The sequence below is a fragment of the Erythrolamprus reginae genome, chromosome 2 (genome assembly GCF_031021105.1).
Source record: "Erythrolamprus reginae isolate rEryReg1 chromosome 2, rEryReg1.hap1, whole genome shotgun sequence".
NCBI classification, from domain to species: Eukaryota; Metazoa; Chordata; class Lepidosauria; order Squamata; family Dipsadidae; genus Erythrolamprus; species Erythrolamprus reginae.
The window spans coordinates 13,591,531-13,612,605 of record NC_091951.1 but is presented as its reverse complement, the minus strand read 5'-3'; the positions used below and the strand labels follow the sequence as shown (position 1 = coordinate 13,612,605).

The 21,075-nt window shown below is 41.5% G+C and overlaps 1 protein-coding gene across 4 annotated transcripts in view; it reads left to right on the top strand.

Annotated features, from left to right (window-relative positions):
• Nucleotides 1-19,389, top strand: part of LOC139159763 (class I histocompatibility antigen, F10 alpha chain-like) — a 30,377-nt gene extending 10,988 nt beyond the window's left edge. Inside the window, exons 3-7 of one of the 4 annotated variants that reach the window (XM_070737137.1) lie at nt 3,223-3,498; nt 6,905-7,186; nt 9,748-9,843; nt 12,878-12,919; nt 16,860-19,389. In XM_070737137.1, the coding sequence (XP_070593238.1) occupies nt 3,223-3,498; nt 6,905-7,186; nt 9,748-9,843; nt 12,878-12,919; nt 16,860-16,888 (725 nt within the window). In that variant the 3' untranslated portion in view covers nt 16,889-19,389. Of the gene's footprint in view, nt 1-3,222; nt 3,499-6,904; nt 7,187-9,747; nt 9,844-12,877; nt 12,920-15,119; nt 15,149-16,859 lie in introns of those variants that run through there. The other 3 variants (XM_070737138.1, XM_070737139.1, XM_070737140.1) reach the window with 3 other exon arrangements.
• The last annotated feature ends 1,686 nt before the right edge of the window (nt 19,390-21,075 follow it).

Sequence of the window (21,075 nt, the reverse complement as noted above, 5' to 3'; positions counted from 1 at the left end):
ACACATAGTAAAATACACGATGAAGGTTATAGAGGAGATACTCATAGTAAAATATATCTAAGAAATAATAGAAAAGAAGATATAGGAATAGAATATATCAATGAAAGAATAGAAGAAGACATATAGGAATAGAAGAAAGGTATAGGAGATATAGGAGAGCAATAGGACAGGGGACGGAAGGCACTCTAGTGCACTTGTACTCGCCCCTTACTGACCTCTTAGGAATCTGGATAGGTCAACTGTAGATAATCTAAGGGTAAAGTGTTGGGGGTTTGGGGATGACACTATGGAGTCCGGTAATGAGTTCCACGCTTCGACAACTCGGTTACTGAAGTCATATTTTTTACAGCCAAGTTTGGAGCGGTTAATATTAAGTTTAAATCTGTTGTGTGCTCTTGTGTTGTTTTGGTTGAAGCTGAAGTAGTTGCCGACAGGCAGGACGTTGCAGCATATGATCTTGTGGGCAATACTTAGATCTTGTTTAAGGCGTCTTAGTTCTAAACTTTCTAGGCCCAGGATTGAAAGTCTAGTCTCGTAGGGTATTCTGTTTCGAGTGGAGGAGTGAAGGGCTCTTCTGCTGAAGTATCTTTGGACATTTTCAAGGGTGTTAATGTCTGAGATGCGATATGGGTTCCAAACAGATGAGCTGTATTCGAGGATGGGTCTAGCAAAAGTTTTGTAAGCTCTGGTAAGTAGTGTGAGATTGCCAGAGCAGAAGCTACGTAGGATTAGGTTTACAACTCTTGAAGCCTTCTTGGCTATATTGTTGCAGTGGGCTTTGGCACTTAAATCTTTTGTTATTAGTATACCAAGGTCTTTAACCGAGTGGGGATTATCTGTGGTAATTTGATTATTCAGTTCGTATTTGGAGTTCAGATTCTTCTTCCCAATGTGTAGGACAGAGCATTTGCTAGTTGAGATTTGGAGTTGCCATGTGTTAGACCAGTCAGAAACAGCGTCAAGGTCTTTTTGGAGAGTAGTTGTGTTATCGGTGGTGTTGAAGAGTTTTACATCATCGGCGAAGAGGACACAGTTGCTTGTGATGTAATGGCAAAGGTCATTGATGTAGAGAATGAAGAGCGTTGGTCCCAGTACACTACCTTGGGGAACACCACTTTTAACTGGGACGGGGGTGGATATGGTGCTTCCTATTTTGACCACTTGTTGTCTGTTTGACAGGAATGCTGTAATCCAGCTATGGAGGGATCCTGAGATGCCATAGGATTTGAGTTTTAGGAGTAGTTTGTCGTGGACCACTGAATCAAAGGCTTTGCAGAAGTCAATATAAATTGCATCTGTAGATTTCCCTTGATCTAGATGAGTTGTCCATATATTTTTGCAGTGGAGGAGCTGCAGGTTGCAGGATAGTTTTTTTTCTAAAACCAAATTGTTTGTTAGAGAGCAAATTATTAATTTCTAAATGGAGAGTAATTGATTTGTTTATAATTGATTCCATGACTTTGCATGGGACGCAGCATAGTGAAATTGGTCTGTAGTTATCTACAAGAGAGGGGTCTCCTTTTTTGAAGATGGGGATGACCATTGCTTTCGACCATAGCTTAGGAAGTGTGCTGGTTCTGAAGGATTTTTCAAAAATTATGCTTAGTGGTTCAGCTATGGCAGAAGAGAGCTTTTTTTAGGAAGTATGTACATAGAGCATCTGGTCTGACTGATAGAGAAGGTTTAAGGTCACGTAATGCTTTTTCAACTTGGTCTTCAGTGATTGTTTAGTTATTGTTTGTACTTATACGGGATGGCCTGAGTGCATCCCTACCAAGACTAAATGAGCCACGGAAGTCACCCAGGCTCTACTAAACCTCATCATTCCGAAGTATGGGTTGCCCTCGAGAATTTCCTCAGACAACGGTCCGGAATTTATCCATAAGAGCACCCAGAAGATTGCTTTGGTGCTTGGCATTACTTGGAAACTTCACTGTAGTTTTCATGCGCCCTCCGGTGGTCGTGTGGAGAGGTTTAACAGAACTGTTAAAGATAAACTAGCTAAAATATGTCAGGAAACTCAGCTTAAATGGCCAGATGCTCTTCCAATGGCCCTTTTTGCTGTGAGATGTGCCCCTCAAAAGAACATACATGTTTCGCCTTACGAACTATTGTATGGGAGAGTCCCCAATCTTTTACCCCCCACGGTCCAATCCTCCACACATGTGGCAGATTCACTTAAAATTAAACAGTTACAGACGTTAAATGCCACTGTCAATGAACTCCAAGATTATGTATTACAATGCAGACCCCACATTCTTGTAACTTCTACACATAACATTGTCCCTGGCCAAGAGGTGTGGGTTAAAGACTATAACAGGGAAGTACTCAAGCCCAAATGTAAAGGACCATATACTCCCCTCTTGCTGTCAAGGTTGATTCCATCAAATCTAGGCAGATAGACTGGCATATAGCTTGATACAAATATAACCACTTATTAACCACAAATTCTTCTTTATGCCTACCGCAGGTACTTTCAGATTTGTAACTTTCATTTCTGTATTTTTACATCATATAACCTTGTCTCTTTGATATATAATTGGTTATTTCACTCTCCGCTTTTGCATATGTATAAATACTCCCAAGGGACAGTTTTATAACTGTTCAGAAGTGTTTTGATATAATTCTGAACCACATGCAATAAACTTGTGCATCTCAAGTCGTTCTTATCCTGCTACACTATCATGTCTGCTCTGGCCCACCTTTTATCTAGGCTATCCATGCCCAGTTCCCGCAGTCTCTCTTTGTAAGTCTTGGTTTCTAGACCCCTGATCATTTTGGTTGCTCTTTTCTGCACCTTCTCCAGAGTTGCAATGTCTTTTTTGAAGTGTGGTGACTAGAACTGAACACAGTACTCCAGGTGTGGTCTAACCAGGGCGTAGTAGAGTGGTATTAAGACTTCCCTGGTCTTAGAGTGTATTCCCCTGTTGATGCAGCTTAGGATTGTATTGGAACCCACCTCTGAAACAATCCCACCCACCCCCCAATCAAATTCAGGCTTGACACCTCGTTTATGGTGAGTTCCTTCATAGTGAGGCTGAGTCTTACAGATCCCGAATTCTGTCTTGACCTCAGGTGGTCCCCAAGGTCTCTTCCTGTAATCCTTGTCTTCCCTGCTTTCTCGTCTCAGCAGTCACAGAATTCGAGCTCTGCAGGGAGTGGCTTTCCCCGATCTCCCAAGAGAGATCTTTTCCTCCTTAACTCTGGGGATGCTTCTTTCAGGGTATCACATCGTCCAGATGATGATCACTTGTGAAGTACGGGAAGACGGGACCAGGAGCGGACGCTGGCATTACGGCTACGACGGGAGGCATTTCCTCAAGTACGACATGGGGACCTCCAGCTGGTTCGCAGCCGACAAGGAAGCCCTGTTAATCAAGTGGAAATGGGAGAGTGAAACCGCCATCATGCAACGCTTCAGGGGCTACCTGGAGAGCACCTGCACGGAGTGGATGAAGAAGAACGAGCACTATGGATTGAACGCGTCCTTGAGGAAAGGTACAGAGAAATGGCCAGGGAGAAAAGTGTGGGGAAGCTGCTACTCCACGTATTGTTTCGGTGTGGCAAGTGTTTCCTGTGTAGGTTCAAAGACAGACAGATGGTGGAGTCTTTAGAAGGCAGAACCAATAATAATAATAATAATAATAATAATAATAATAATAATAATAATAATAATAATAATAATAATAATAATAATAATAGTCTTCGCATACAAATCTAATAATAATAATAATAATTGTTTGTACATACTCCTGGTCAGTTGGAGGATGATGAAGATATTGAGGACTCTGATTCAGATAGTGTTTATGAATTAGTGGGAGGCCCGGGGTTACAGGTAGTAGAACACGTGGGAGGCCAGCCACAGGATGGAGCTATGAGTTTAGGATCTAGCGAGGGAGAATCAGACACTCGCTGGCTCAACCCTAAATTCAGAAGGGCCCAAAAACGTAGAAAACAGAAGTCTGAAAGAAGATATTAAGGAGAGGAATGGGTTAAATACTGTAGTGATGTATTTGGCACGTCAGGGGGTCAGTGGGGAAGAAGGGTGGAGTTTCAACGTTGCCGATGAGAAAAATGGAGGTTTTTCTTGCTGCTCTCAAGTAAGAAAAAGTATTCTGTGTTGATTAACAGTCAGGGCTGCTGTTTTTAGAGATCAGGCTGTTAGGAAAATAAATCTTGTTAAGTGGAGAAGGAGAAGGAATGTGAGAAATGCAGTCAAGGGAGATAACAGAACAACAGATAAATGCGTGTACGAAATGTGTTTGAATTCCAGAAGAGCAGAGAAATAAATGGAGTTTCTTTATTCATGATATAATGCATATGATAAGAGTTATTTGTAATTGCTAAATTTCTACCAGAAGCCAGAACAACAACAACAACTATTATTATTATTATTATTATTATTATTATTATTATTATTATTATTATTATATTTACATGCCGCCCCTCTCCGAAGACTCTCAGTCTTGTCTGCATTGAACTTGAGCCTGTTAACTCCCACCCAGACCCTCATGGATTCAAGGCACCGGCACATTGACCGCTCCACTAAATTGACATGGGTGGAAATGTACACCATGGGGCCGCTCTGGAAACAGCAAAGGACTGACCAGAGGTGCCACTGCCAGTGAAAAAGGAATTCAGGAGGGCAGCACTCATAGGCTCTGTTTTTACTGGCAGAGGGTTGCAGGAGGCCATTGCATCCGGAAACAGCCCTCGGGAGCCCATTTTCTCTGGCAGAGCTTTGGCGCTGCCACCAGAGTCTCCAACACGAGTGATGTTGAGCTGGCTCACCCCAAATCCCGAGGTCAAACACAGTCCTAATGTGGTCCTCAATGAAATTGAATTTGACATCCCTCGTATAGGGTCTCCTGCTTGAGCTGGACTCTTTTAGCTCTGGCTTGAGCTAGAAGACCATCAAGGTCCCTTCTAACTCGGTTTTGATTCCGATTGGCTTTTACTCATCAGAACTTTGCTAAAGGACTTTGAGACACTGCAACCGTCATAAATGTGAGCCAGTTGTCAAGCATTCAAATGTAAATCACGTGGCAGTGGGAATGTTGCAACCATCATTGGAGAGGGGCGGCATACAAATCTAATATATTATTATTATTATTATTATTATTATTATTATTATTATTATTACTATTACTACTATTATTACTATTATTACTATTATTATTATTATTATTACTACTACTATTACTATTATTATTATTATTATTATTATTATTATTATTATTATTATTATTATTATGTCAGTACAACACAGCAAACAAGATCACTATGCTGGATTTCGTATTTCATCACCGGTCGGGCGCTTCCCAAGCACCTAGGACTGCGTGATGTAGCGGCGAATTATGTTTGCCGATCCCAGTAAAGCGGCCTTTTGCAATTGACAGATGGAGATTTTGTCAATTCCAATGGTTTTCAAATGTCCGCTGAGATCCTTTGGCACTGCGCCCAGCGTGCCAAGTACCACTGGGACCACTTTCACGGGCTTATGCCAGAGTCGTTGCAGCTCGATTTTTAGATCTTCGTATTTCATTAATTTCTCTAGCTGCTTCTCTGGGATTCTGCTGTCCCCTGGGATTGCGATGTCGATGATCCATACTTTCTTTTTCTCGACGATCACAGTGTCTGGTGTGTTATGCTTCAGAATTCGGTCAGTCTAAAGTCAGAAGTCCCACAGTAGTTTTGCTTGCTCATTTTCAACCACTTTTTCAGGCTTATGATCCCACTAGTTCTTTGCCACTGGTAAATGGTAGTTCCGGCAGAAGTTCCAGTGGATCATGATTATTATTATTATTATTATTATTATTATTATTATCATCATCATCATCATCATCATCATCATCATCATCAATGTGAAAAGAGTTACGAATTACTTTGTTCGGTGCCATTGTAACTTTGGTCACTAAATGAACAGTTTTAAGTCGAAAACTACCTGCATTTAAATAAAGTGCTTTTATGTTTTTCTGGCTAAAAGAAACTGTTCCAAGCAACTTGGATCTATTGGGTGACACCTAGTTCTGGTTGCATGTGTGATAGCAATAGCATTTAGACTTGTATACCGCTTCACACTGCTTTTTCAGCAGTGTTTTTCACAGTCAGCCTCTTGCCTCCAACAATTTGGGTCCTCATTTTACCCACCTCAGAAGGATGGAAGGCTTAGTCAATCTTGAGCCCGGTGTGATTTTAACTGCTAAATTGCAGGCAGCCGGCAGGCAGCAGAGGTAGCCTGCAGTACTGCACTCTAACCACTAAGCCACCGTGGCTCACGATGCACAATAATAATAATTAATAATGATTTATTATTAGTAGGAGACCTCACCTACAAAAAGATATTGACAAAATTGAACGGGTCCAAAGACGGGCTACAAAAATGGTGGAAGGTCTTAAGCATAAAACGTATCAGGAAAGACTTCATGAACTCAATCTGTATAGTCTGGAGGACAGAAGGAAAAAGGGGGACATGATCGAAACATTTAAATATGTTAAAGAGTTAAATAAGGTCCAGGAGGGAAGTGTTTTTAATAGGAAAGTGAACACAAGAACAAGGGGACGCAATCTGAAGTTAGTTGGGGGAAAGATCAAAAGCAACGTGAGAAAATATTATTTTACTGAAAAAGTAGTAGATCCTTGGAACAAACGTCCAGCAGACGTGGTTGGTAAATCCACAGTAACTGAATTTAAACATGCCTGGGATAAACATATATCCATTGTAAGATAAAATACAGGAAATAGTATAAGGGCAGACTAGATGGACCATGAGGTCTTTTTCTGCCATCAGTCTTCTATGTTTCTATGTTTCTATTACACTTTTATGCTGCCCCTCTCTGAACACTCAAATCATGATGATTTCAAGGGAGACTCAGTTTTGATCATAAACCCCTTTTTTCCCCAGAGCCTCCAATGGTGAAGATGAGCAGCAGGACGGAGCTGGTGGATGGGATGGAAACTCACATCTGTGAACCTTATGGCTTCTACCCCAGGGAGATTGATGCCTTCTGGACGAGGGACGGGGAGGTCTGGCTGCAGGACACCTTCCATAAGTCTGTGGCCCCCAATTCGGATGGGACCTACCACTACTGGCTCAGCATCCAGATCGACCCCCAAGAAAGGGACCGTTATCAGTGCTATGTGGATCACGACGGTCTGGCTGAGCCTCTGGAACTGGCCCTTAAGGGTGAGAAAAGCTGCCTGTCTATGGGAAATTGCTTATGGAGATCAGGGGTCAGCAACCTGCGGCTCTGGAGCCGCATGTGGCTCTTTCATCCCCCTGGTGCTGGTCGGCTCCACAATTGCTAGGGCTTTTAGTTAGAACAGGTAGAGGAAATAGGATGCCATGCAATGAAAAGACTCTATGGTACGGGAACCTACTTCCTCTAAGGAGAGGAAAAAGGATGCCACACTAGGAGAAGACTCTATGATGGGTGAACCGGACTTCTGGTTGGCTCCATAATTGAATGGGGGCTTCCAGTTAGGACCTTTTTGGCTCTGAGTGTTTAAGGTTGCTGAACCCTGATAGAGATTCTCAATCAAATTTGGTTGTCCCAAAATGTTTTTCAAAAGGCAACTAGACTTTCTTCGGTATTTTTACCTACGGGGTGCTTAGATCTGGCCCACAGCGTGCTTAGATCTGGCCTATGGAGCCATTATGGCAACAGCAAAGGACCAGCCTGCGGTACCTCTATCAGGAAAAACGGAGCCTGGGCCCACCTAAGCTTCATTTTCACTGTCAGAGGGTTGCAGGAGGCTGTCACAGCTGAAAACTCGGGAGACCATTTCCACTGGCAGAACTTTCCGGCCCTCACAGGCGCCTCCAACACAAGGGATGTCAAGCTGGCCACACCCACTTTGGCCACACCCACCTTGGTCTCCCAACATCAAACACAGCCCTGATGCGGCCTTCAATGTAATCAAATTTGATATCTCTGGTATAGACCACTGATGGTCCGTGAGAAAATTTTGGTGGACCGCAGAAAAAATATTTGCATTTTAATGTTTCATCAAATACTATTTATCTTTTTCTAAAAAATATATATATTAATAGTCCACGAGATTTAAAATTACTAATTTAGTGGTCCTGAGATCTGAAAGGTTAGTGACTGCTAGTGTAGATGTAGAATGTGTGGAATGGAAATTTGGGCATCTCCTATGACAGTGATGGTGAACCTATGGCAGGTGGCACAAGGAGCCATATATGCTGGCACGCAAGCCGTTGCCCTAGCTCAGCCCCAATTTGCATGTGTGTGCCGGCCAGTTGATTTTTGGCTCGCACAGAGGCTCTGGGAGAACGTTTTTGGCTTCCAGAGAGCCTCTGAAAGAATGGGGAAGGGCATTTTTACCCTCCCCACCAGAAGTTGGGAAACAGGCCATTTCCAGTCTCCAGAGGGCCTCCGGGGTGGTGGGGGAGGCTGTTTTCACCCTCCCCAGGCACTGAATTGTTTATTTATTTGTTTGTTTATTTATTTGTTTATTTATTTATTTATTTCAATACACAATGAGGGTTTTAGTGGGTATATATCTATATACACATAGTAAAATACATGATGAAGGTTATAGAGGAGATACTCATAGTAAAATACATAGAATAGAATAGAATAGAATTTTTATTGGCCAAGTATGATTGGACACACAAGGAATTTGTCTTGGTGCATATGCTCTCAGCTTACATAAAATAAAATATACATTTGTCAAGAATCATGTGGTACAACACTTAATGATTGTCATAGGGGTCAAATAAGCAATGAAGAAGCAATATTAATAAAAATCTTAGGATATACGCAACAAGTTACAGTCATACAGTCAACATGGGAGGAAATGGGTGAAAGGAATGATGAGAAAAATTAGTAGAATAGAAGTGCAGATTTAGTAGAAAGTGTGACAGTGTTGAGGGAATTATTTGTTTAGTAGAGTGATGGCGTTCGGAAAAAAACTGTTCTTGTGTCTAGTTGTCTTGGTGTGCAGTGCTCTGTAGCGACGTTTTGAGGGTAGGAGTTGAAACAATTTAAGAAATAATAGAAAAGAAGGTATAGTAATAGAACATATCAATGAAAGAATAGAAGAAGAGATATAGGAATAGAAGAAAGGTATAGGAGATATAGGAGAGCAATAGGACAGGGGACGGAAGGCCCTCTAGTGCACTTGTACTCGCCCCTTACTGACCTCTTAGGAATCTGGATAGGTCAACCATAGATAATCTAAGGGTAAAGTGTTGGGGGTTTGGGGATGACACTATGGAGTCCGGTAATGAGTTCCACGCTTCGACAACTCGGTTACTGAAGTCGTATTTTTTACAGTCAAGTTTAGAGCGGTTAATATTAAGTTTAAATTTGTTGTGTGCTCTTGTGTTGTTGTGGTTGAAGCTGAAGTAGTCGCCGACAGGCAGGATGTTGCAGCATATGATCTTGTGGGCAATACTTAGATCTTGTTTAAGGCGTCTTAGTTCTAAGCTTTCTAGACCCAGGATTGAAAGTCTAGTCTCGTAGGGTGTTCTGTTTCGAGTGGAGGAGTGAAGGGCTCTTCTGGTGAAGTATCTTTGGACATTTTTAAGGGTGTTAATGTCTGAGATGCTTGGCACCTGAGGAAAAAAAGGTTCGCCATCACTGTTCTATGACGTAAAGACATCTGACATTTCTTAACTCGGTAGATCTCTTTATTTTTCTCACTGTTGGAGATCTTTTTGCCCAATAAGCAGATATTTGGTGGTTCCCATTGAGTGATTTACTCTTTTTCTCAATCCAGTTCCACAATCCAGGTTCAACCTGTGGTATATCATTGGTGCTGCTGCAGCTGGCATTGTCATTATGTGTGCAATTGTTGGGATCTTGGCATTTCGCAGTAAGTATCCTTTTCTGGGTAGTTGAAAGAAGATGGGGCGATTCCTCCCATGTGTCTCCCTTCAGGGAGCTTGTTTGCTTATCTGCTAGTTGCATCTTTGTTTATTCATTTATTTATTACCTGCCTTTGTTATTTTCCCAAATAACTCAAGGCAGAAAACATATGCAACACACCTCCCTCCTATCCCCCGCCCCCCACCTCAACAACCCAGTGAGGTGGGTTGGGCTGAGACAAAGTCACCTAGCTGACTTTCATGGCCAAGATGAGACTTCAACTCATGTTTGGTCATTTGCTTTTTAGCCTGGTGCCTTAACCACTGGGTCAAACTGCCTCCTCCTCTTCTCCCTCTTCTTCTGTTTCTCCTCCTTCCTTTTTCTTCCTCCTTATCTTTCTCCTCCTTCCTCCTCGCCGTCCTTTTCTCCTCCCACCTCTTCCTCCTCTTCTGGTCTTTCTCCTCCTCCTTCCTCCTCTTCTCCTTCTTTCTTCACCTTCCTCCTTCTTCCTTCTCTTCTTCTTCCTTCCTCCACTCCTTCGCTTTCTCCTCATTCCTCCTCTTCTTTTTTTCATTTTTCTTTTTGTTCTCCTCCATCCTCCTCTTCTCCTTCTTTCTTCACCTTCCTCCTTCTTCCTTCTCTTCTTCCTCCTTCCTCCACTTCTTCTCTTTCTCCTCATTCCTCCTCTTCTTTTTTTTTTCATTTTTCTTTTTCTTCTCCTCCATTCTCCCTTCCTTCCCTGCTTTCCCAACCCTCTTGTGGAGCATCTGAAATCTCAGCCTCTTGCTGGAACTCCAGCCTTAATTTAGTTGAGTCTGATGTTCGGACAGTCCACTCTCCTTCTGAGTTGGGAAGGGGCACCACAGAACTGCCTCTTTCAAAGGCTTTGGTCAAAGAGAAGGGTTTCAATGAAAATGTTCTTGCTGCTTCTGCTGCTGTTTTCCCCATTTCACTTCCATTCAGGGGAATGATCCATTGATCATTGATAGAAACATAGAAGACTGACGGCAGAAAAAGACCTCATGGTCCATCTAGTCTGCCCTTATACTATTTTCTGTATTTTATCTTAGGATGGATATACGTTTATCCCAGGCATGTTTAAATTTAGTTCCTGTGGATTTATCAACCACGTCTGCTGGAAGTTTGTTCCAAGGATCTACTACTCTTTCAGTAAAATTTTCTCACGTTGCTTTTGATCTTTCCCCCAACTAACTTCACATTGTGTCCCCTTGTTCTTGTGTTCACTTTCCTATTAGTGAACACAAGGACAAGGGGACACAATCTGAAGTTAGTTGGGGGAAAGATCAAAATCCAGGGTTCCATTTGTATCAAAGCAAATGAATGCTTGAATTATATTGGGTTGGCTTTCGGTTGAATCCAAGAAGTGTGCTATTCTCTATTACTGCTCCTCTTTTTGGAACTAGGACAACATCCCCGTCCCTGAGGTTCCAGTTTAATCCCTAACCTATCTTCCCCTTGGAGGGTATTAAACACCTATATTTTCTCCCAGGCCTTGGGAGCCTCTTTTCAGGCATCAGCTTTTGTGGTGTATATTAGAATTTGTTGCATGAAAATCAATTCCAGAAGCACACACAGATGACTGATTCAGCTGATTCATTAACTTCTTATAAATATAGTAATATAATATACATTGTTCAAAAATATAAAGGGAACACTCAAAGAACACATCCTAGATCTGAATGAATGCAATATTCTCATTGAATACTTCGTTCTGTACAAAGTTGAATGTATACCTTCTTTATAAATATAGTAATATAATATACATTGTTCAAAAATATAAAGGGAAAACTCAAAGAACACATCCTAGATCTGAATGAATAAAATATTCTCATTGAATACTTCGTTCTGTACAAAGTTGAATGTATAACTTCTTTATAAATATAGTAATATAATATATACATTTACAATACCATTAGCAGAGATCTTCAATGTAGCAACAGTTAAAAGTAAAACACAAGCAGCTTCTAGTTCAGAGTCTAGGGAACAGAGTGTTTTCAGTTTCGATTCTCTGCACAGACTCAAAATTATTTAACTCCCATTGGCTGACTTAGTTGCTATGCCTTATTCATTGGCTGAGCTTGTTACCACTGGCTCTCTCAGTCGTGAATATTCTAACAAAATGCACCTTTTGAAGTGGGGTCCAGGAGAATTTGCTGCGGCCAACTCTCCATGGCCAATTTCCTGCGGGACAAGAGTTAGAATAAAATTGAAGAAATGGAGGAATAGAATTATTAAAGAAAGGATGTCGAGGGAGGGACAAAATAAAAGGTGAATGGCAAAAACTAAAATTATTTTTAAATATTTTAAGTAATGAAATTCAATTGTTGAATTGTCCAGTCGCCAGTTGGCCGTGGCAAGTTATCCCGTAAGCGAGTTGGCCAAGGTGAATTGACTCTGGCAACATGGCCGTGGCGAGTTGGCTGTAACGAGTTGTCCCAATCATAGTTCCCTCTAAGCTGAGCAATGAGCCATGGTTCACTTAAAAATCATCATCAACTCAGAGTTTTTCAAACCTGCCCAGAAGCCGAGAGGGAAAGAGTGAGAGGGAAGGAGAGAGAGGAAGAGAGAGAAACAGATAGAAAAAAGAGAGGAAGGAAAAGAGAAAGAAAAAGAATGGGAGTAAAGAAGAGAGAAAGAAAATCAAAATCTAGTTTGAAACTAGCTCAACTATTTAAGTGACATTTTGATATTGATAGAGTTGCCCTATTATGAGCTCACTGTTATAGACACACAGTACAGTATTTTATTTTGAAATTCTCTGAGGCAAAACAGGGTGGGTTTTTTATTTGTTTGTTTGTTTGTTTGTTTATTATTTCTGTGCCGCCCAGTCCTGAAGGGACTGCCGCTCAGACACTATACTTTTCCGCCCACCCCCCCAAAAAAATTAGAGGGAACACTGGTCCCAATCTGTTCAAAATGAGCTCATTAAAGCTTATGCCTTCCTATCATTGATTGGCTTCTGTTGTGGTGTTCTCCTCTAACAAGGCTTTCTTCCTCTTGTCTCTCTTTATACAACCTAGGATTCAAGAAAGGAGATGATGAGCCAAAGAATGACCCTCCTTGTGAGTAGAAATATTACCAAATGTTTTGATTTTTTAATGTTTTCCATCTGAGAATCAAGTCAGGCTGTGAGTTGAGAGCAAACCCTAGCAAAGATGTCAATGAGAATGATGGGCAAGTGGAGTAGGGGGACAATCCAGATTCAAAATTTTCTGAGGGACATAAAATTATTACGGGCTGCCTGCAGCCCCCTCAAGTAGGTTTCTTTGTTTATTAGATTTTTATCGCACCTTTATAAAGTAACATCTCCAACAAACATTCCACATCCTATTTTCTCCACAACAACAACCCTGTGAGGTGGATTGGGCTGAAAGAGACCAACGGGCCCCAGCAAGCTTTCATACAACTCACCGTCTCCTGGTTTCCAGCCTGGTGCCTTCACTACTAGACCAAGCTGGCTATAGATTGGAGCCCCTCCAACCAACTGCTCTGCAGTGACTATTTGGCTCTAAGTCTGTCATTTTAGACTAGGGTTGGTCTAAAACTGTGGCCCCTTTATGATTTGTGGACTTCAACTCCCAGAATTCCCATGTCGTTCCGGAAGGGCTGAAGGGCTCTTTTTGGCAGCCTTATAAGAGGTAACATGCCTGCTAAATGTTGGAAATGTAATCAGATACAGGATTTGTATTATCCTGTGGTAGACATGATCAAAGGCAAAAAAAAAATATTGAACAAAAATACATACTGTTCTGTCAGGCTCTCTGGCAGAATCCTCCCCAAAATTCACAGGTACAAATTTCAGACACACACACGTTTGAAAATTCAAAACAATGTTCTTTATAATGAAAATTCCCTTAAACTAAGCCCTCTTTTGGTATAGCACTGTGAGGCAATTCACAGTCCTTCTTCTTTCACAAAGTGAAACACACTTTGCTCTGGTTTAGTTTCAAAGCCGGGAAAAATCAGCACACAAAAAGTCAGTCAGTAAAGCAGTCACGAAACACAAGGATCAGATAATCCTCCACAATGGCCAAACCCACAGGCTGCTATTTATAGCAGCCTCACTAATTACCACAGTCCCACCCAACCACAGGTGGCCTCATTTTCTTTGATAATAATCTCAGTTGTTGTTGCCTATGCATCGCTCTCCGCATGCGTGGCTGTATCATTAACTCTTGTTCCGAATCCAAGGAGGAGAGAGATAATTGATCTCCTTCTGAGCTGTCTGCCACACTCTCCTCCTCCCTGTCACTCATGTCTTCTTGGTCAGAGGAGCCTTCATCATCAGATTCCACTGGGGGCAAAACAGGCCTGCAGCATGTGGATGTCTCCCCCACATCCACAGTCCTTGGGGCAGGAGTTGGGCCAGAGCTAACTACAACACATACATGGTAAAACAACATATAGAAAATATGATAAAACAACATACAGATTTAAAACCAGAAATATTTTGGGGTATCTTACCAGAAAAATACAATAAAGGAAATACATATTTAATTTTACATGTGCTAACAGCAGCTAGAATTGGGTTTGCACAACAGTAGAAGAACAAAGAAATCCCTATGGATGAAAGTGTAATTAAAAAAAATATTAGAATGTACAAAAATAGATAAATTAAAATTAAGGAGAAGGAAGAAACAGAATATTTTTTGACACGGGATTTGTTTTACCAATGGCTAACTAATAGAAACAGAAGTTACAAAATTAAAAGCTTAAGAGAATTATTAATTATATAAACGTAGACTCCCCGAGTCTACGGAGAGGGGCGGCATACAAATCTAGTAAATAAAGGTTTACTAAAATGGATAAGCAAATACTATTATTACGTGATTGTTATTAATGTTATGAATATCATTGCTATTATTACCATTTATCATTTCTCAAAAATAAATATACCCAGATAACACACTTGCTCAAAAAAATAAAGGAAACACCCAAAGATCTGAATGAATGAAATATTCTCATATAATACTTTGTTCTGTACAAAGTTGAATGTGCACAACAGCATGCGAAATTGATTTGTCCATAAGTGTTGCTTCCTAAGTGGACAGTTTGATTTCACAGAAGTTTGATTTACTTGGAGTTATATTGTGTTGTTTAAATGTTCCTTTTATTTTTTTTGAGCAGTATATAAAACTGATGAGCATGATGTTGGCCACTGATCCTTTTCTAGTCTCCTGTGAATTTCAATTAAATAAATTTGGGGAAACATAATCTAATTTCACTGCAGTGTCAAAGAAGGCTTCTTGCTCTCTTTAACAGATTAATAGTTGGAAGGGATCTTGCAGGCATAGTTCCTCTAAGCTGAGCAGTGAGCAATCGCTCACTTAAAAATCATCATCAACTCAGAACCCTACACCAGGGGGTGTTCCTCCCAGTTTGGACCGGATCTTCCAAACAGTAGTGACCCTCTGGTGACGTCAAGGATCTGATGCATTCATCTTTTCTTTTGAAATTTTGGGTTAATTTTACTGTGTTTCGATGGCTTCTCCTTTTTCGCTGCTTGAAGAAAGGCCCTCCCATCTGCCCCCGGATTAATACTGACCTTTATTTCTTCATCCGAAGCACCACTGATCACCTCCTCAGCTGTGTTTTGGGTCGATTCCAGCTACTGGACATGCACGGAAATGAAATTACATGAGGGTACACAAGTGCGAGCAGAGCACACATGCTTGCAAAATGGTGGCGAAGTTAAGTGGAACCCACCCTACACCACTTCAGACAAATGGTTATCCAACACCTTAATGACAATAATAATAATAATAATAATAATAATAATAATAATAATAATAATAATAATTTATTAGATTTGTATGCCGCCCCTCTCTGAAGACTCAGGGTGGCTGACAACAATAATCAAAGACAATATAACATTGCAACAAATCTAATATTAAAACAGAGCAATATATAAAACCCCAACAATTAAAAACCATGCAACACATACATACCAAAAACATAAAATATAAAAGCCTAGGGGAGGTGTCTCAGTTCCCCCATACCTGGCGATATAGGTGGGTCTTGAGTAATTTACGAAAGACAAAGAGGGTGGGGGGCGTTTTAATCTCTGGGGGGAGTTGATTCCAGAGGGCCGGGGCTGCCAAAGAGAAGGCTCTTCCCCTGGGGCCCACCAAATGACATTGTTTGGTCGACGGGACCCGGAGAAGGCCAACTCTGTGGGACCTTATCGGCCGCTGATGAGCATGATGTTGGCCACTGATCCTTTTCTGGTCTCCTGTGAATTTCAATTAAATAAATTTGGGGAAATATAATCTAATTTGACTGCAGTGTCAAAGAAGGCTTCTTGCTCTCTTTAACAGATTAATAGTTGGAAGGGATCTTGCAGGCATAGTTCCCACTAAGCTGAGCAGTGAGCAATCGCTCACTTAAAAATTATCATCAACTCAGAGTTTTCCAAACCTGCCCAGAAGCCGAGAGGGAAAGAGTGAGAGGGAAGGAGAGAGAGAGAAAGAGAGGAAGAGAGAGAAACAGATAGAAAAAAGAGAGGAAGGAAAAGAGAAAGAAAAAGAATGGGAGTAAAGAAGAGAGAAAGAAAATCAAAATCTCGTTTGAAACTAGCTCAACTATTTAAGTGGCATTTTGATATTGATACAGTTGCCCTATTATGAGCTCACTGTTATAGACACACAGTACAGTATTTTATTTTGAAAATCTCTGAGGCAAAACAGGGTGGGTTTTTTATTTGTTTGTTTGTTTGTTTTTTTGTTTTTTTTGTTTATTTATTATTTCTGTGCTGCCCAGTCCCAAAGGGACTGCCGCTCAGACACTATACTTTTCCACCCACCCACCCCCCAAAAATTAGCGGGAACACTACTTGCAGGTCATCTAGTCCAACCCCCTGCCCAAGCAGGAGACCCTACCTAGGATCGAACTCACTACCTCCTGATTGTGAGGCAAGAGCTCCACCACTAGGCTTGGTTGAAGCTCTCCAAGATGATTTCAGTCATCTTAGCCTTCTCTTCATCTTTTTGTTTTCCCCTACAGGTACAAGTTCACTTATGACCAATTGCTGAGTAATCGTTTGAAGATAGAACGGACCTCCTCAGGGATACTTTAAAACTTGCTTCCAAAATGGCGGAGACTGCCCACCTTCCCCCCCCCCCCCCCAAATTCGTAGCATTTATGGGTGTTTACAACTTCCTGCAGTCACAGGACCGTGTTTTACGATGCTTTGGTCAAAAGCCAGCGTTTACTTGCATTTTTCAGCAAAACCAAAACCAATAAGGATCAAATAATACGTTTAAGAAGGAGAAAAGGAGTTGGGGGAAAGAGTAGACAGTGAGAGGAAGAAAAAAAGAAGAAGATGGGTGTTGTATCCTTACAAGAATCAACTGCAAACTCTCTGAGTAAGTAACGGTTCTTTTTATTAGAGCAGAAGGTAACGGTTCACAGAATGGAAACAAGACAACAACAACATGTCCGTGCCTGGCAGCTATATATATCCTGGGCTGCCAGGCTGAGCCAACCAATCACCTTGCAGTATTTTCTCGCCCAAGGAATATGGGGCGGGTACAAGGCCTAACTGTCCTCTGGACACAACAATGGGGAAAAGAAAAAAGATACTAAGCTAAGGAAGTGGAGATGGAAAAAATACATATATAAAAAGGAAAGGGTAGAAAAATTAAAACAAAATGGATGATTGGGGTTAGAAGACCAGAGACTGTCTGCTGTTTTGTTTGTTTTATCCGTAAAAGCATTAAATTAGATTTTAACAGTGATAAGATAAAGAGAGACTGCGGGAACTGGGCATGGATAGCCTAGAGAAAAGGAGGGCCAGAGCAGACATGATAGCAGTCTACAGGTATACGAGGGGTTGCCACAGAGAGGAGGGGATCACTTTATTCACAAGGGCACCGGAGGGCCAGACGAGGAACAATGGCTGGAAGCTGACCAAGGAGAGATTCAACCTGGAAATAAGGAAGAACTTCCTGACGGTCAGAACGATCAACCAGTGGAACAACCTACCAGCGGACATTGTGAACTCCAATACTCTGGACATTTTTAAGAGGAAATTGGACTGCCATTTGGCTAGGATGCTGTAGGGTTCCTGCTTAGGCAGGGGGTTGGACTTGATGACCTGCATGGTCCCTTCCAACTCTAACAATAAATAAACAAACAAACAAACAAATAAATAAATAAATAAATATGAATTGTTTAGGTTTGATATATAAAATTAATTTAAGTGTTGGATTATAACGCACTATGTTTCTTTTTCTTCGCTTCAATACAATATAAAATTATATATTGGAGGTATGAATAGATGATAAATACTGGAGACTTCAGTTTAGTTTAGTTTTTTCTCTTTTTTTGATGTGTCTATTTTTCTTTCTGCTGCACCTTATGGATTAAATGAATACACATTAGAAGTACAGTGGTGCTTCTACTTAAGAACGCCTCTTTTCTAGATAAGAACCAGGTATTCAAGATTTTTTTTTGCCTCTTCTTAAGAACCATTTTCTACTTACGAACCCAAGCCCAGAAAAAATTCCCTGTAAATTTGAGAGTGGCATGAAGGCCTGGCCAGTTTTCTGCCATTCCTCCTTTAATCCCAGCCATCTCGGGCTTTTCTGGGCTGCCAGAGGAGCCTTTCGGTGGCGCTTAGGGAGGCTTTGGCAGTCCAGAGCGAACGGAGAGTTTTCCTTTCTCTGGGCGCTTGGAGAGGGAATAAACAACTTCACTGTGGTGACTCCCTCACGCAGCCTCCCACACACCCAGCGCGAAAGACAAAAGGGGGCGCTTCATCCTGGCCAAATCAACTCGGCTTCAGCCAAACCGAGGATCACCATGGTGAAGGAAAGGCACCGGCTTCAAAGCAAGTGAGCGAGAGAAGAGGGGAGCCCTTCAGCATGGGAAGGAAGAGAAAGCAGGGAGGAAGCCTCCCCCCCTCTCACCCGCCTGGGTTTCTCTCTCTGGTGCATTGTATGGGAGGCAGCCTCTCACTGGGTGTATGGGAGGAGCGTGTTCCTCCTCTCCGCCTCAGAGTCCCTCTTTTTTTTTTTTAAGCTCAAAGTTTTAGATTTTTTTTATTCCCTCACCTCACCTTCTTCCTTCGGCAGTGACTGTCCTCCTCCTCTTCTTCCTTCTCCTCCTCCCACCCAAATTCCAAGCTTTTACTTCTTTCCTAATGGGTTTGCACATATTATTTGCTTTTACATTGATTCCTGTGGGAAAAATTGCTTCTACTTACAAACTTTTCTATTTAAAAACCTGGTCATGGAACTAATTAAGTTCTTAAATAGAGGTACCACTGTATCTTCTACATAAAAGATTTGGTAAAAGGTAAAACTGAATGGTTACTATGTGAAACTAAAAAGGACTGATTCAAAATAATATAATGAATATAACAATACAATGATAGAGTGGATTTTGATGCTAATGATGTGATCTATATAATTATGATATGTTAAGAGTTCTGTTTTCTTTTTATATAGGATATTGTGTAATAGAGGAAGAAATAGATAAACAACAAATTGGTTAATGCACTTGCCCAATACAATTTAAGCTTAGCAAGCTCTGTGAAGTGAGTCTTAATGTTTGAGACAAAACAAAGAGGTGACAAATGAAGAAAAGTTAGGAGAAGCTTCTGGGCTCGGGTGTAAATCCAGTCTGGTTGCCTCCAAGTTTTAACAATTAGAACAGTATTTTTCAGTCTCATAACTTTAAGATGTGTGGTCTTCCTTTCCCAGAATCCCCCAGTCCATACTCTTGCCCAGGTTTTTAAAAATGATGCTTTAGAGCAGGGGTGGGAGACTCTGGCCTCTTTATGACTTGTGGACTTCAACTCCCAGAATGCCTGTATCATCATGGACCTCCCCAGGGTACGTACAACCTACTTCCAAAATTCTGAGGGCGGGTCAACTCCCTCACCTCCCCACGGTATTTATGGCTGCTTGCAGCTTCCTGCAGCCGCATGACAGCATTTTAAGATGTTGCAAGATCCCATCTGGGTCGGTCGCGTTCACATCACGATAATGACTTCCTGCTGCTGGCTGATCTATTCGGACTGCAATGGAATAAATGTTTGAAAAATGTATTTGAATGAATGTAAGCTTTTTCAACTGCCTGGATGTTTAGCAAGTAGCAAAACCTAGGCCAAGTTCAACATGATGTGGTAAACCCAACGAGGTTAACAGACTGGTTCGGACATGGTCGTGTCTCCTGGCTGACTCAGGAATTTTGGAAATTGAAGTCCACAAGTCATAGCAATAGCACTTAGGCCAGTGGGTCTCAACCCCAGTTCCTCCCTGCTGCTCTCCATCCCTCTTTGGACGGTGTTGTGGTTAGCTCTGGCCCAGCTCCTGCCCCAAGGACTGTGGATGTGGGGGAGACATCCACATGCTGCAGGCCTGTTTTGCTCCCGGTGGAATCTGATGATGAAGGCTCATCTGACCAAGAAGACATGAGTGACAGGGAGGAGGAGAGTCTGGCAGACAGCTCAGAAGGAGATCAATTATCTAGCTCCTCCTTGGATTCAGAACAAGAGTTAATGATACAGCCACGCATGCGGAGAGCGATGCATAGGCAGCAACAACTGAGAGATTATTATCAAAGAAAATGAGGCCACCTGTGGTTGGCTGGGGCTGTGGTGATTAGTGAGGCTGCTATAAATAGCAGCGTGTGGGTTTGGCCATTGTGGAGGATTATCTGATCGTTGTGTTTCGTGACTGCTTTACTGACTTTGACCTTTTGTGTGCTGATTTTTCCCCACTTTGAAACTAAACCAGAGCAAAGTGTGTTTCACTTTGTGAAAGAAGAAGGACTGTGAATTGCCTCACAGCTGCAAGCTAAGTATCACAGAACTGATAAGGGACTTGTACAAATTACCAATTTGTTTGGAGACGAGTGCTCTTTGCTATACAAAAAGAGGGCTTAGTTTAAGTGAATTTTCATGATAAAGAACATTGTTTTGAAGTTTCAAACGTGTGTGTGTCTGAAATTTGTACCTGTGAATTTTCGGGAAGATTCTACCAGAGTCCGACAGAACAGACAGTAGTATTATTAGTTATTAAATGAGAATAATGCCAAACTACTCTAGTGCAGGTAGACTTCGACTTACGACCACAGTTCAGCCTCAAATTTTCCTTTCTAAGCAAGGCAGTTCAGTCACTGTTTGCCTTATTTTAACAATCTTTCTTGCCACAATCATTAAGTGAATCACTGAAGTGGTTAAGTTGTTAAGTGAGTCTGGCCTTCCACATGG